This window comes from Natrix helvetica (genome assembly GCF_964273705.1).
Source record: "Natrix helvetica genome assembly, chromosome: 4".
NCBI lineage: Eukaryota > Metazoa > Chordata > Lepidosauria > Squamata > Natricidae > Natrix > Natrix helvetica.
The window spans coordinates 620,654-633,932 of record NC_138550.1 but is presented as its reverse complement, the minus strand read 5'-3'; the positions used below and the strand labels follow the sequence as shown (position 1 = coordinate 633,932).

General features: G+C 51.8%; 1 protein-coding gene across 1 annotated transcript in view; it reads right to left on the bottom strand.

Moving 5' to 3' along the window:
- LOC309391695 (uncharacterized protein) overlaps nt 1-10,871 on the bottom strand; it is a gene marked incomplete at its 3' end in the record, with an annotated part of 34,245 nt that extends 23,374 nt beyond the window's left edge. Inside the window, exons 1-4 of the mRNA XM_081952359.1 lie at nt 10,720-10,871; nt 8,728-9,716; nt 8,384-8,476; nt 1,966-2,824 (exon numbers count right to left, since the gene is read on the bottom strand). Coding sequence (XP_081808485.1) covers nt 1,966-2,824; nt 8,384-8,476; nt 8,728-9,716; nt 10,720-10,732 — 1,954 coding nt within the window. The 5' untranslated portion in view covers nt 10,733-10,871. The remainder of the gene's footprint in view (nt 1-1,965; nt 2,825-8,383; nt 8,477-8,727; nt 9,717-10,719) is intronic.
- Between the last annotated feature and the right edge of the window lie 2,408 nt (nt 10,872-13,279).

Genomic DNA, 13,279 nt, shown 5'->3' with positions numbered 1-13,279 from the left:
ATTCAATCTTCCCCTTTGCTCATCTGTAAGTATAGGAATTTTCTCTTTCTCCAAATATCTGTCTATGTGTGACCCTTGTATTTTGTCACCAGCATACAATCTGGTGTAAAATTCTAAAAAAATCTTTTTAATCATATCCTGTTGAAAAACTTCTTTCCCTTTGAATTCTACTTTCTCTATATTACGGGATCTTTGTTTTTTCCTTAACATATATGCTAACCATCTACCTGGTTTATTGGCATTGCAAAAAGTGTTATGTTTAGCATATAGAAGATAAGTGGCTATCTGGTCCGACATTAACATATTAAACTGCCCTCCCAATAAAGTAATTACCTCTTTTGTCTTCTTATCATCTGGTTTAGACATTAACTCCTGCTCTTTTTTTTAATCTCTTCCTCTAATTCCCTTTGTTTCTCCCTTTGTCTGCGCCTATAAACATTGTTCAGATTTATTAGGACACCTCTCATGTATGCTTTACTTGCGTCCCAAACCATTTCCATAGATATCCCCATGCATATTAAAAGCAAAATATTCTTTCAATAGTTTTTTACATTCCGTAACATTTTTCTCATATCTAAATAGATTTTCATTTAATCTCCAAGACCTCCTAGGTCTGTCTCCATATTCAAATTCCCTCCAAACCAGGTTGTGATTTGTTAAAGTTCTCGGGCATATCTTAGTCTTCTTCATCCTGGAAAAAACGTCATTTGTAATTTGAAAATCCACCTATTCTCTCACATCTTCCAACAACACTAACAAGCACTTAACAAGTGCTATTCTGCTTTCCGCTTCACTTTCATTTTCACCACACCCTTCATTGTTCCGGCGCCATTTTTTAAAAAGTTCCCTTTAAGTTTACAGAAGGAGATGTAATCTACGGAGTTAAGGCTTGTACTTGCATTATGTTGACCTCCTGATTTGCTCTGCCTGCGTCTTGTTCAGATGTAGAATAAACGTTGGAACAGCAGGAGTGGTCGCTGCCTTTCGTTTCTGCAAAGGCAGAAGTGTCCTGAGATGAGGAGATTGTCAGGCTTCCTGGGGAGTTCACACACTTCACGCCCCAGAATTACTTCTGGGGCCGATGGGGACCTCTACCCTATGCCAGACAGCTCACCTCCCCCTCTTTACCTGAGGGGGGGGTTTCAAACCACTGGACAGCTGATTTATGCTATCCTAGCAGCTTGTTACTCAAACACGGGGCTGGCGTTCGCGAGGGAGTGTCCTCCAAGGCCAGCGGCGCCACCGGAAGTTCCAGTCTAATATCTTCTTAATTATCTCTTCGCTGCTGTTAAAACATGTAATACTAAATACATCCTTTTCTTATCACATTTTTCTGATATCATCCCTAATAAAAACAGTCCAGGTTTAAAATCTACATGTTTCCCTATTATCTTTTCTAGCCATCTATGTATTTTTGCCCATTTTTTTTTGTTTTAGCCCAAGTCCACCACATATGATAAAATGTGCCCGTCTTTTGATTACATTTCCAACCTTTGCTAGACATATTTTTAAACATTTTAGCTAACCTAGCAGGTGGTAAATGCTATCTATAAAACATTTTATATAACCTTTCTTTATAAGAAGAAATGAATACGTGTTTAATGCATGGTAGCACTTTCTACAAGAATCTGAACTACTAACAGTTGAAGCCAATAGGCGGTAGATGTGAGTCAAAGGAATTCTAGGTGGGCTGGATCTCTTGTGGGCACGAAAGGACTCCAAACGTATGACACTCTTGACCCTTCCTTCCTTCAGGTTCAACCTGGTCATCTCCCACAATGGCCTAATTAAACCACTACCTACTAAGTGAATATAGAACAGCCATTCTACCCACAGCTATCTCTTCAAAAGGTTTTAGGAGAAATGAATGTATTTGCATCCACCTTGAACAGAGAGATCGAAAGACACAAAGATTGTTAATTTCACACAGCACTATTATGAGTTGGCTTGGACTCTGCCTCAGACCTAAAATGTCCTGCTTTGCAGGCCCATAGCCATCAGCACCATAAACCATGGGGTTGAGCATGGAGGGGACCAGCAAGTAGAAGTTGGCCAGGAAGATGTGGACACTGTGGGGGATGTTATGCCCAAAGCGGTGAGAAAGGAAGGAGAAGAGTCCAGGGGTGTACAAAATGAAGATGACTCCCACGTGGGCCCCACAAGTGCCCAGGGCTTTGTGCCGAGCCTCCAAGGAAGGCAGGTGGAAGACGGTCTGTAGGATCAGCCCATAGGAGATGAAGATGAAGGTCAGGTCTCCACCGGTAACGAGGAGGGACACAATCAGCCCGTAGAGGTTGTTGGGAGTGCTGTTCCCACACGCTAGTTTTACTAGAGCCATGTGCTCACAATAAGTATGAGAGATATTTCGGGAGTGACAAAATCTCAGCCGCAGCAAAAGTAAAGGGATGGGTAAGACGATGACAAAGGCCCGGATAACTATGGCTGCTCCGAATTTGACCACCGTCTTTGGGGTCAGCAGGGTTGCGTAGCCAAGTGGGTCGCAGATGGCCACGTATCGGTCATAGGCCATGGCGGTGAGCGTCCCAGACTCCACAGCAGATACGGCATGCACCATAAACATCTGCACCAGGCAGGCAGTGAAGGTGACCTCTCGGGCATTGGCCCAGAAGATGCCCAGCATCTTGGGCAGGATACAGGTGGGCGTGGCCATGCCAGTGAGTGCCAGGATGGAGAGGAAGAGGCACATGGGCTGGTGCAGGCTGGATTCTGTCCAGATGACCCAGAGTAGGGTGGCATTGCCCAAGACAGCCAGGGCGTAGACGAAGCAGAAGGGAAGGGAGATCCAGGTCTGGACGTTCTCCAGCTGTAGGAAACCCAGGAGGAGGAAGGAGGTGGAAGGGGCATAGAGACTGAAGTTGGCAGCTCCTGCCATAGCAGATCTTGTCCAATGAAGCAGATGCCTGTCGCTCCAGGCAGCCTGGGTCTCCTTGAATGTTTCGATACAATCGGCTGAATCTAAAAGTTGCCTTAGTTCCCACCCCATCAATTGACCCACAGTTTCTTTGGCTAATGTCTTCTCCTGAGTCATGGGGCCTTCTGTGCTTCTGCTGGTTAGTGAGTCAGTTTCCTGCCTCTGGAGAATGATGATGAACTGGGTGTTCTCTCAGAGAAACGAAGAACGTGAGTGATCCCACCCGGTGCTTTGTGGGGCAGGACCTAAGAATAGCCCCCAGCATACTTTCCATCCCTCAGTTCCTCCTTAGGAACAATGAGGGGATTTCCTTGCTGCACCCAGCCGAGGCTCCAGTTGTAGAACATGGGTTTCCCTCCCCTCCCAGGCCTTGCTCTTCCTTTCTCAAAAGGGAGAATTCAGGAGGAGGAAAGAGTCGTCCTGGCCATGCTGCCTTCTCAGGGTGCAAGAGAAGAACCGCAAAGAAAAGGAAACAGGGACGGAGCAGAGCTCAGCTGCCATAGGCGGAGTGAAGTGTCACGAGCTCTGTCCCACCACCCCTCGTCCCATGGGATGCTCCTCTTTGAGGTTTCAGTCAGCCAATCCACAACTCCTATTCCAGAGCCTTCCATATTTTTAAAAGGGGGTTAAGAGGAGATTCGATAGCCGTTTGCTGAAATGGTATAGGGTCTCCTTCTTGGGTGGGAGGTTGGACTCAGGAACTTCCAACTCCATCCTTCTGTTTTGTTATTCTGTTATTCTTTCTGCGATCATGTCTGTCCATCCCATCAAGCCCAATGAAAGTCTGAAATGACAGAGGGTCTCCTGTCACAGGCAGACTAGAAGACCTCCAAGGTCCCTTCCAATCCTATTATTCTAGGTTCCACATTAGCTCTCTCCTCTCATTCCATCCCTTTTTGTTATGCTGACTTCCCAAGATCAGAAGTCTGCACATTATTGAGTTACTTCAAGGAATAGACTAGACTAGACTAGAATTAAGAATAGAATAGAAGACTAACAGAGTTGGAAGGGACCTTGTAGGTAATCTAGTCCAACACCACCACCACCCCAAACAGGAGACCCCACACCATTTCTGACAGATAGAAGTCCAGTCTCTTCTTGAAAGTTTCCACTGATAAAGCTCCCACAACTTCTGAAGGCAACTTCGGTTCCTTTGGTTGATTGTTCTCACTGTCCTGGTTAACTATGGTTAACTAGATTAACTATGACGGGTCCTTGGTGATTTCTGAGTTTGGTAGCTTTCAGGCAGATGCCTCATCACCCAAACTAGGTATATCATCACCACCAATGCTAGTCTAACTATGGTTAACTATGGTTTCCCATTCAGATGTGCACCCATCAGATTCATCTGGCATCCTTTGCTAAAGAGCTACACAGGGTGTATTTTAAGGTGGTGCTCTGTACCCCTTCCTTAAGCAGGCTTATAATCAGGTGCAAACAAGAGCCTCAACCTTAAAAGCGACTTACCTCCACCCGGTGAATGCATTGGTTCCTTTTATCTATTTTAATATTGATTTCATGTCTTAATTTTTAATGTTGGATGCTCTAATGTTCTAATCCTGCCATTGTTTTATTCTGCTGTTTATGGCATTGCAAGGCAGCCAGAGACACTTAGTGGAGAGCTGGGCAGCATTCAAAATTTAAAAATAAATAAACTATCTTCATCCACATATTTTGCCCTGCTTAATTGAGACTTCACACACAAACACACACACACACACACACACACCACTCAACCATTCCGAACCACAACACGGACACACCTGCCAGATGGCTAAGGTCTGGGTGACCGGATCAGCAATGGGCCTCTCAACAACCTCCAAAGAAGCACAGCACCTGGCGCAGAATCTGCTGGGATATATAGCTCAGGTGTTGCCAGGGAGCAAAGGGACCGAATGGAGATGCTGGACAGGCAAGGCCTCTCTGGGGAGCTCTGGCTGCACATAATGCCCAGGGGCACAACATCTCCCCTGGAGTCCCCCACCCTCTGGAACCCCTTGCCCCCCCCTCCCCTCCCTTCTGCCAGAGCCAGAAGACCTTGAGGCCCAAATGGAGGGCTTTCACGTTGGGGGTGGCTGATAGATTAAGAACATACCCCCCACTCCCCCACTCTCACCATACTCCTCCCTCCCTCCCTCCCTCCCCATCAATTTAGCTAGCTTGATATTTTTATAGCCTTGTATTTATGTTATGAGGTTTTGTGCCAATCCCCCCCACCCTCCCTCCCTCCCTCCCTCAGAGAGTCCCAGGCAGGGGGCACAGTTCTTCCACCTCCCCCCCCCCACTTTTCCCTTCTATGACAACCCTGCAGGGAAGGTTGGACTGTGAGAGGGTGACCCAGAGAGTTTCCATGGCTGAGGGAGGAACCGAATCCACCATCCAGCCCCTCTACCACTACAGCACTTAGGATACAGGTAATCCTCGAGTTACAACAGTTCATTTAATGACTGTTCAATTGGCACTGAAAAATGTGACTTATTACCAGTTTTCACACTTATGACCATTGCAGCATCCCCTCGGTCACAAGATCTGGCCTTCAGGTGCCTTGGAGAATAGTTTGACTCCCTCTTCTTTGTGGCAACCCCTGAGATATTGGAAGACTGCTATCATGTCTCCCCTGGTCCTTCTTTCTCTTAAGCTAGACATACCCAGTTCCTGCAACCGTTCTTTATATGTTTTAGTCTCCAGCTCCCTAAAAATCCTCTTTCTTGCTCTTCTCTGCACTCTTTCTAGAGTCTCCACATCTTTTCTACATCGTGGAGACCAGAACTGAATGCCGTATTCCAAGTGTGGCCTCACCAAGGCCTTATAAAGTGGTATTAACACTTCACGTGATCTTGATTCTCTCCCTCTGTTGATGCAGCCTAGAACTGGGTTGGCTTTTTTGGCAGCTGCTGCCCACGGCTGGCTCCTATTTAAATGGTTGTCCACTAGGACTCCAAGATCCCTCCCACAGTTACTACTATTGAGGAAAGTACCACCTGTCCTATACCAATGTTCAAATCTGTCATTTTTATCATTGACATTTCATTTTGTCCCTCCTTTGGCATCCTTTCTTTCTTTAATGGCTCCATTCCACCATTGCTTCAGTATTCGCACATCTCTTGTCCTGCAGTGAGTTGCCGCAGAGCCTTTCCTCCTGGAGTAGATGGATCTGTAGGTTAACTCTCCCCCCCCCCCCAGCAACAGCTGAGCTGCCTTCAGCAACAGCCTGGGATGAGATGAAGGCTGGTCCTCCCAAGAGCAGCTGGTGTGGTGGGCGATGCAAGTGGCCTTGAGCTTCTCCATGGGAGTCAGGTGCTCTTCCCCTTCTCTTTCCCCCCTTGAGACCATGGTTGTCTCAGATCTTCTGAGCCTGGGTTCCACTTGGGGAGAGGCCCAGAGTCAATAGGAATTGAGGAGTGCTGCCTTCTCCCCCCCCCCCCAGCAGTGGGTGTCCACTTCCTTTCTCTACTGATGGAGTCCAACTTATAGCACCCCTTAACAGTGTGATTTTGCCCCATATTAAGTGCATAATGCACACAGCTGGTATATTGTGAAGAAGCAACAGATGGAAACTAATCCAGGAGAGAAGCAACTGGAACGAAGGAGGAATTTCCTGACGGGTGAGGACAATTAACCAGTGGAATGGCTTCCCTCCAGAAGTTGTGGGGGCTCCAATACTGGAGGCTTTTAAGAAGAGACTGGAGAGGCTTTTATTTTCTGGAAGAGTTCGGGGCCTCCTGCTTGGACAGGAGGTTGGACTAGAAGACTGCCAGAGTTACTCCCAGCTCTGTTGTTCTGTTATTGTCTTGCTTTTCCCTTCAGGATTTCCATCCATGGAATCCTTCCTACTTCTCCCTCATAGAAGTGGCGAAGTGCACCATCAGGTGGTGGAGTGACCCCCCCTGTCAGCTCTCCCCTGGGGGGCCTGTGGAGCAGGGCCACCTCTAAATAATGACTGCCCACCAGAGGCCTTGGAGGGTTGGACTAGAAGACCTCCAAGGTCCCTTCCAGCTCTATTAGTCTATGTTCTACGCTTTATTGGATGGAAGCCACCCAGTGTTGGCTTTAGGATGGGCAGCTATACCATTGCTATAAACCAGAGGTCTCCAAACTGGGCAACTCTTAAGCCTTGTGGACTTCAACTTCCAGAATTCCCCAGCCAACTAGATCCCCTTTAAGGCCACAAGTCTTAAAGTTGACCAAGTTTGGAGGCCCCTGCTCTACGCAGGAAGACTGGCAGGCAGGCAGACAAGGAAGCAGGGTCTGTAGGGGAACACACGGAGACCATTCCCCCTGGAGGCCTCCTCGGCCCTTTCCTCCGTCTGCTTATGGGTCTCTGTGGGTTGCCTCTGCCCCAAGCAGCATTGCATGGATGGGGAGGGTGGAGCTCCAGACAACGGAGCTGCTGCCCAATTGCCCCCCACTGTGCCCGATCAATGCCTGGGGGGGGGGATTCTTTACCTTGGTGGCCCCCAACCAGCTAAAGCCCAGTTCTTTCTTTATCCAGCTTTTCCTGCCATACAAATGGGTCCTGTTTTGCTCAGGCTCTCCTAATGGACAGGCGGAGGGATGGGTGGGTGGGTCACAAGCCTCTTTATATGGTTTACTTCCAAATATTCAGAAATGGGAATTGGAAAGCAGACAAGCAACCCTTGTTTGAGGAATTGGAACATATGGAGGCCAGGTGAGATGATGGCACCACCCCTGGGACCCCCACTCTGGAAGGCTTGAAGGGTGGATTGGGACAGAGCACCAGAGTTGGAGGGGACCTTGGAGGTCTTCTAGTCCAGCCCTCTGCTTAGGCAGGGAACCCGATACTATTTCAGATAAACGATTGCCCAATCTCTTCTCAGAACCTCCAGTGATGGAGCACCCACCACTTCTGGAGGCAAGGTGTCTCACTAGTTAATCGTTCTAATCTCACACCCACCCACCCACCCACCCACCCACCCACCCACTGTGCGTTCTTCCTGGCAGTGTGAGGTCTCTCAGTCCTCCTCAACCATGCTAGACAAGGGAGAGACCCTTCTTCTAACGATGGGAGTGGGGCTCAACTGAAGGAAGGCAGAGCCGAACAGAGGCCAATTGCAAGGAGCAAGTTTATTCACAGGTGAACATAAAACGTTTCTGTGTGGCCCTCACTTTATTAAGGAGAGCCTCAGTTTAGGAAGTTCTGGAATTTAGTTCTGGAATTCCTGCAGCCTTCAAGGCGTTATGTGGTCTAGGAGAAAACTGTCTCGGGGGAGGGTCACCCTTCCAGCTGCTCCCTGCCGGCCCCTCACGGAAGTCCCCTTCTGGCCAACCCCTTTCCTTGAGCAGCATATCTCAGTCCTTCATGATGCATGGACCTCACGCAAGAGACAGAAGGCTGAGTAGAGGGAAGTGGACCTCTCAGGTTTCAGAAGTTCTGAAGCCCTTCTCCTTCTCCTTCATCATCTCCATCTCCATCATCCAGGAGAAGCTCACTTTATAGAGAGGTTGGCGAATGATCCCTTGGAGAGATTCTTCTCGGGTGATGAGGCCTCCTCTGATAATGAGGAACAGGGACATACAGGCATCCTAGAAGGACGTGTGGAATCCATGGGTCAGCAAAGGCGCAGAAGAAGGGTTTGTAATGTCCATCCTGAGGTCAGGGGAGTTTCAGCCTCCGCAGGCAGGTCAGAAGTTAGGATGTTGGCCATGGCAACAGGAAGGCAGCAAGGACCCGTTGAAGATGGCAGTGGACTTCAGAGGCGTCCCGACTCCCTCGGCCTCCTCCTGGGATGAAGAAAGCAGTTTCCGGCTTGGTTTTCTACACCCAGCCGGCTTCAGGGAAGCTCCCTGTTCCTGCTCAGCCTCATGTACTTCAAGGCCCACTTCCGGATGTCTCTGGTCCTGGCCCCGTAGACAATGGGGTTGAGCACGGGGGGAACCAGGAGGTAGATGTTGCTGGTGATGGCCTGGAGCAGAGGAGACACATCTGGCCTGTACCGGTGGGTGACGGAGAGGCTGATCAGGGGCACGTAGAAGGCCAGGACCATGCACAGGTGGGCCAGGCAGGTGCCAGAGGCCCGGAGGCGCTGCTCCCAGGAGCTCAGCCCCAGGACCGCCCTCAGGATCAACAGGTAGGAGACGAGGATGAGCAGGAAGTCCAGGCCCATCACCAGGCTGATGGCGATCAGACCGTAGACCATGTTCAGGTTCAGCTTGTGCTTGTCGCACGCCAGATTCATCACGTCTTGGTGGAGGCAGTAGGAATGGCGGAGGGGCCTGGAGGGGCAGAAGGACAGGCGGTTGAGGAGCAAGGGCAGAGGAAGGAAGAAGACCAGCCCCCTCACCAAGGCCACCACGCCCACTTTGATCGTCACAGAGTTGGTGAGGATGGTGGAGTACTGGAGAGGGAAGCAGATGGCCACGTAGCGGTCCACGGCCATGGCCAAGAGGATGGTGGACTCCATGCCTGAGAGGGAGTGGATGAAGAACATCTGGAGGAGGCAGGTCCTGTAGGCGATCTCCTTGGCGTCCAGCCAAAAGAGGGAAAGGACCCTGGGTATCGTGCAGGAGGCCAGGGCCAGGTCCACCCCTGCCAGCATCCCCAGGAAGACGTACATGGGCGTGTGGAGGGTCGGCTCGGCTTTAATCACCAGCACCACGATGGAATTGCCCACCAGGGCCACCACGTACATGGCGCACAGGGGGAAGGCCAGCCAGAAGTGGGCAGCTTCCAGGCCGGGCAAGCCACTCAAGATGAAGGGGGAGGAGGGGCCGCCCAGGCTCTCGTTGGTGAAGGTCATTGCCTGGGGGGCCTCCGTGCTCAGCTCTGCGGAAAGGAAAGAAGGCAGAGTTGGTAACCTGGGTGAGACAGGGGGCTCCTTGCTCCCCCCCCCAAAGTCATTAAATGAACTGTTGTAAGTCGAGGACTGCTTGTATCCTACAGGTAGTTGTGGTGGTGGAGGGGCTGGCTGGGGGATTAAAGAGACCCCCGTTCGGTTCTTCCTCAGCCATGGAAACTCTCTGGTTCACCCTCTCGCAGCCCACCCCGCAGGGTTGTTGTAGAAGGGAAGAAGGGGGGAAGGAAGAACGGGGACTCTCTGAGGGACGGTGGGGGGGGAGGTTTAGGCATTCCCACCTTGGACTCTCAGTGTGCCCAGGAGGCGGGCGTGGGAAGAGCCACCCTAAGCCCCCCCCCGGGGCCACATCAGCCCCTCCCCCACCAGCACCGAGCGTTGTGCAGCCCCAGCCTCCCTTTCCTTCCCGTTGCCCATCAGCAACTGCAAGCAGGCACCCACGAGTGCAAACATGCAGCAAGAGGAAATGCAGCTGCAGAATGACGGCAGCCTTCCAATGTCTGAGGGGCTGAGCCCCCAAAAGACGGGGGTCCACCTGTTCTCCAAAGCCCCCGAAGGCCGGAGAAGAAGCAATGGGGGGAAACTAATCCAGGAGAGAAGCAACCTGGAATTAAGGAGAAACTTCCTGATTCACTCATGCAACAGAAGTTGCCTCCAGAAGTTGTCAATGCTCCACCACCAAAGGCTTCCAAGAAGAGACTCAACAGCCGGTTGTCTGGAATAGTCTAGGATCTCCTACCTGAGTAGGGGGTTGGATTAGGAGACCACCAAGGTCCCTTCCAGCTCTGTTATTCTGTAAGATCAATCTTTCCTCTCTCTCTCTCTCTCTCTCTCTCTCTCTCTCTCTCTCTCTCTCTCTCTCTCTCACACACACACACACACACACACACACACACACACACACACACAAATACCCTCCCCCCCCCCCCCGCAACCTTGCAGAACTGAATCTTTTGTTAAATATGTGCAGCTTACCTTGCGAGATCATTTCCCGTCTCTCCTGGTGCAGGTTTGGTGAATGAAGTCACTCAGTGAGTCCTTCCTTCCTTCCTTCCTTCCTTCCTTCCTTCCTTCCTTCCTTCCTTCCTTCCTTCCTTCTCTGGCGTTCAACACACATCCTCCATGAAGGCCCCCTGAGCCTCCAAGCCCCCCCCCCCCCCGGCTCCCCTGGGAAGACCCTGGCCCCACCCAGCTCTTCTCCTGTGGAAGACCCTTCCCAGCTCCCCCACAGGAGGCAGGTTGTGTCTCTGGAGGAGCCGAGGGGTCTTTCTGCCAGCTGGGAACCAGGCAAGGATGCCTGGACGGAGCCTTCTCAGGCTCAGCCCCCCCTGGGGACCAATTGTCCCTGCTGGGAAGGCTCCACCCCAGAAGGGCGGGGCCCAGGGAAGGAGAAGCACGCCCAGAGCTACTCTAGGGATCGGATCGGGGGATGCTCAGTCTGCCTCAAGAGGACACAACTCCCAAGCCCAGGAAGGGGATTTCCCTGGGACTTTTCTTCTTCAAAGCCTCCAGGGATGAAGCTCCCCACGGCTTCTGGAGGGAAGCCCCCCCCCCCCCACTGGTTAATTGTTCTATGCGGAAACTTCTCCTTAGTTTCAGGTAGAAACCCAACCCCCCAACCTTGAGGTTCCCAGCCGTCCAGGTCAGGGTTGTCCCCAAAGGCAACTGGACTTCCATGCAGTCAGAACCGAGGAAGCTCCTTGGGTGAGAAAAAAAACCCCAAGAAAGTCCAATTGCCTTTTGAAAGGCAGCTTTGGGGCACCAAGGAGGAAGGCTGCGGCGGCATCTCCCACCAGGCACCCGGAGACAATGAGGACGGGCATGGAAGCCTGGTGTGAGGAAAAACAACTCTGTGTGTGTGTGTGTGTGTGTGTGTGTGTGTGTGTGTGTGTGGTGCAGTTGCCCCGAGGATGCCCAAAGCCCGATCTCATCAGCACTGTAGAAGGTGCAAACCTCCCTCGCGCTCCTTCTCCCTTTGGAGACTCCCCTGTCCCAGCTCTCCCCCCGGCCAAGGCAGTCGGTTGGCTCGGCTCCCGTCCCTTGGATGGAGGCCAGAGTGGCTGAGAAGAAGGAGGGACGTTCCCAGGGGAAACTCACCACGGAGGAATTTTGTTGGTGACACAGAAATCCCTGGAAATAAGGGGGAGGGAGAGAGGAGGGAGGGGAGTCTCCTTTGATCTCTCAGCCCTGCCGGTGGGGGCAGAACTCGGCATTTCCAGCCAAAGCAGGGGGGCTCCAGACAGACCCCCCCCTCATTGGACTGTCCTTCCCTGCCCACCGTCCCTGCCAGGTGACTGTGGAGGGGGGGCGTTTTTGGCTGCTATCTTGACTCTTTCACCCCAGTCTTTCCGCCTCACCCCCCCCCCCCCCCGCCAACTGCCCTTGGCCCTCCATGAGGCATGCTGCTAATGCCCAGGTTTGGAGGCCGTCCTGCGTGGCCCCTTCCCTCCCTCCCTCCCTGCCCCTGGACGGGCCCTGGGCAGCTCCCGGGAGAGCTTGTCCTGCAGTCAGCAGGGGCTGATGTGCTGCTGCTGCTGCTATTTCTAAAGCCCAAGGTGGATGGACTGAGGTCCATGTAAGGGAGAAAGGAAGAGCAGGGCTTTCCCCCCCTATAAATAAAGGAAGATAATGTGAACAGGAAGGGCGGCTGGGCTCCACTTGGGGCTTCCTGGGGAACTGGAAGGCAGGCTCAGGGAAAGAGGCAGGGGTGGGTGGGTGAAGGGCAGTCTTGGAGAAAAGAGGGGCAGAGAAGAGGCAGAGGCGGCAGGGAGAACCCTGGTGGCCCCACTTAAGAGGGGCAGCAGCTCTCTGGGGGGATGGCATGTAAGACCTCCTCCACTCCCAGGTGGGGGCTCCCCTGCCTGGAGGCTTTAATTTGCACCCTCCTCCCAGCAGGGATCGGGCTCCATGGCTGCCCTACGGAGCCCCTTCCGTGCCCAGGGCTCACCACCTCTGCAGCTAAGGAAGTCCAGCTGTTTTCCACCCCCTTATAAGGAACAGAAGAAGAGCGTTGGAAGGGACTTTAGTCCAACCGCTGCTCAGGCAGGAAACCCAAATGGTGGTCCAATTTCTTTTTGAAATCCTCCATGACTTCAGGAGGCCAGCTGTTCCACTGGTTAATGGTTCTGTCAGGAAGCTTCTTTCTACTTCTACGTGGGATGTCTCCTTGATTAGTTTCTATCCATTGCTCCGTGTCCTGACTTCCAGTGCTTTGGAGAATAGGTTGACCCGGCTCCCCTCTTCTCTGGGACAGCCCCTCAAATGCTGGAAGGCAGCTGTCCTGTCTCCCCTGGTCCTTCTCTTTGTCAGACTGTAAACCTACCCAGTTCCTGCAACCGTTCTTCACGTGTTTTAGCCTCCAGTCCCCAAACCTTCTTTCTTGCTCCTCTCTGCATCTACATTAAGTCAACCTCAAATGGGCTGCCAGACCAAATCAAACCCCACAGCAAATCAGGGGAATAGATTCAAGGCTTCTTCCCCAGCGTCTGGGTAGCTTCTCCATCAGACTCTCGTGTAGGAAAGAAACGTTGGTCAC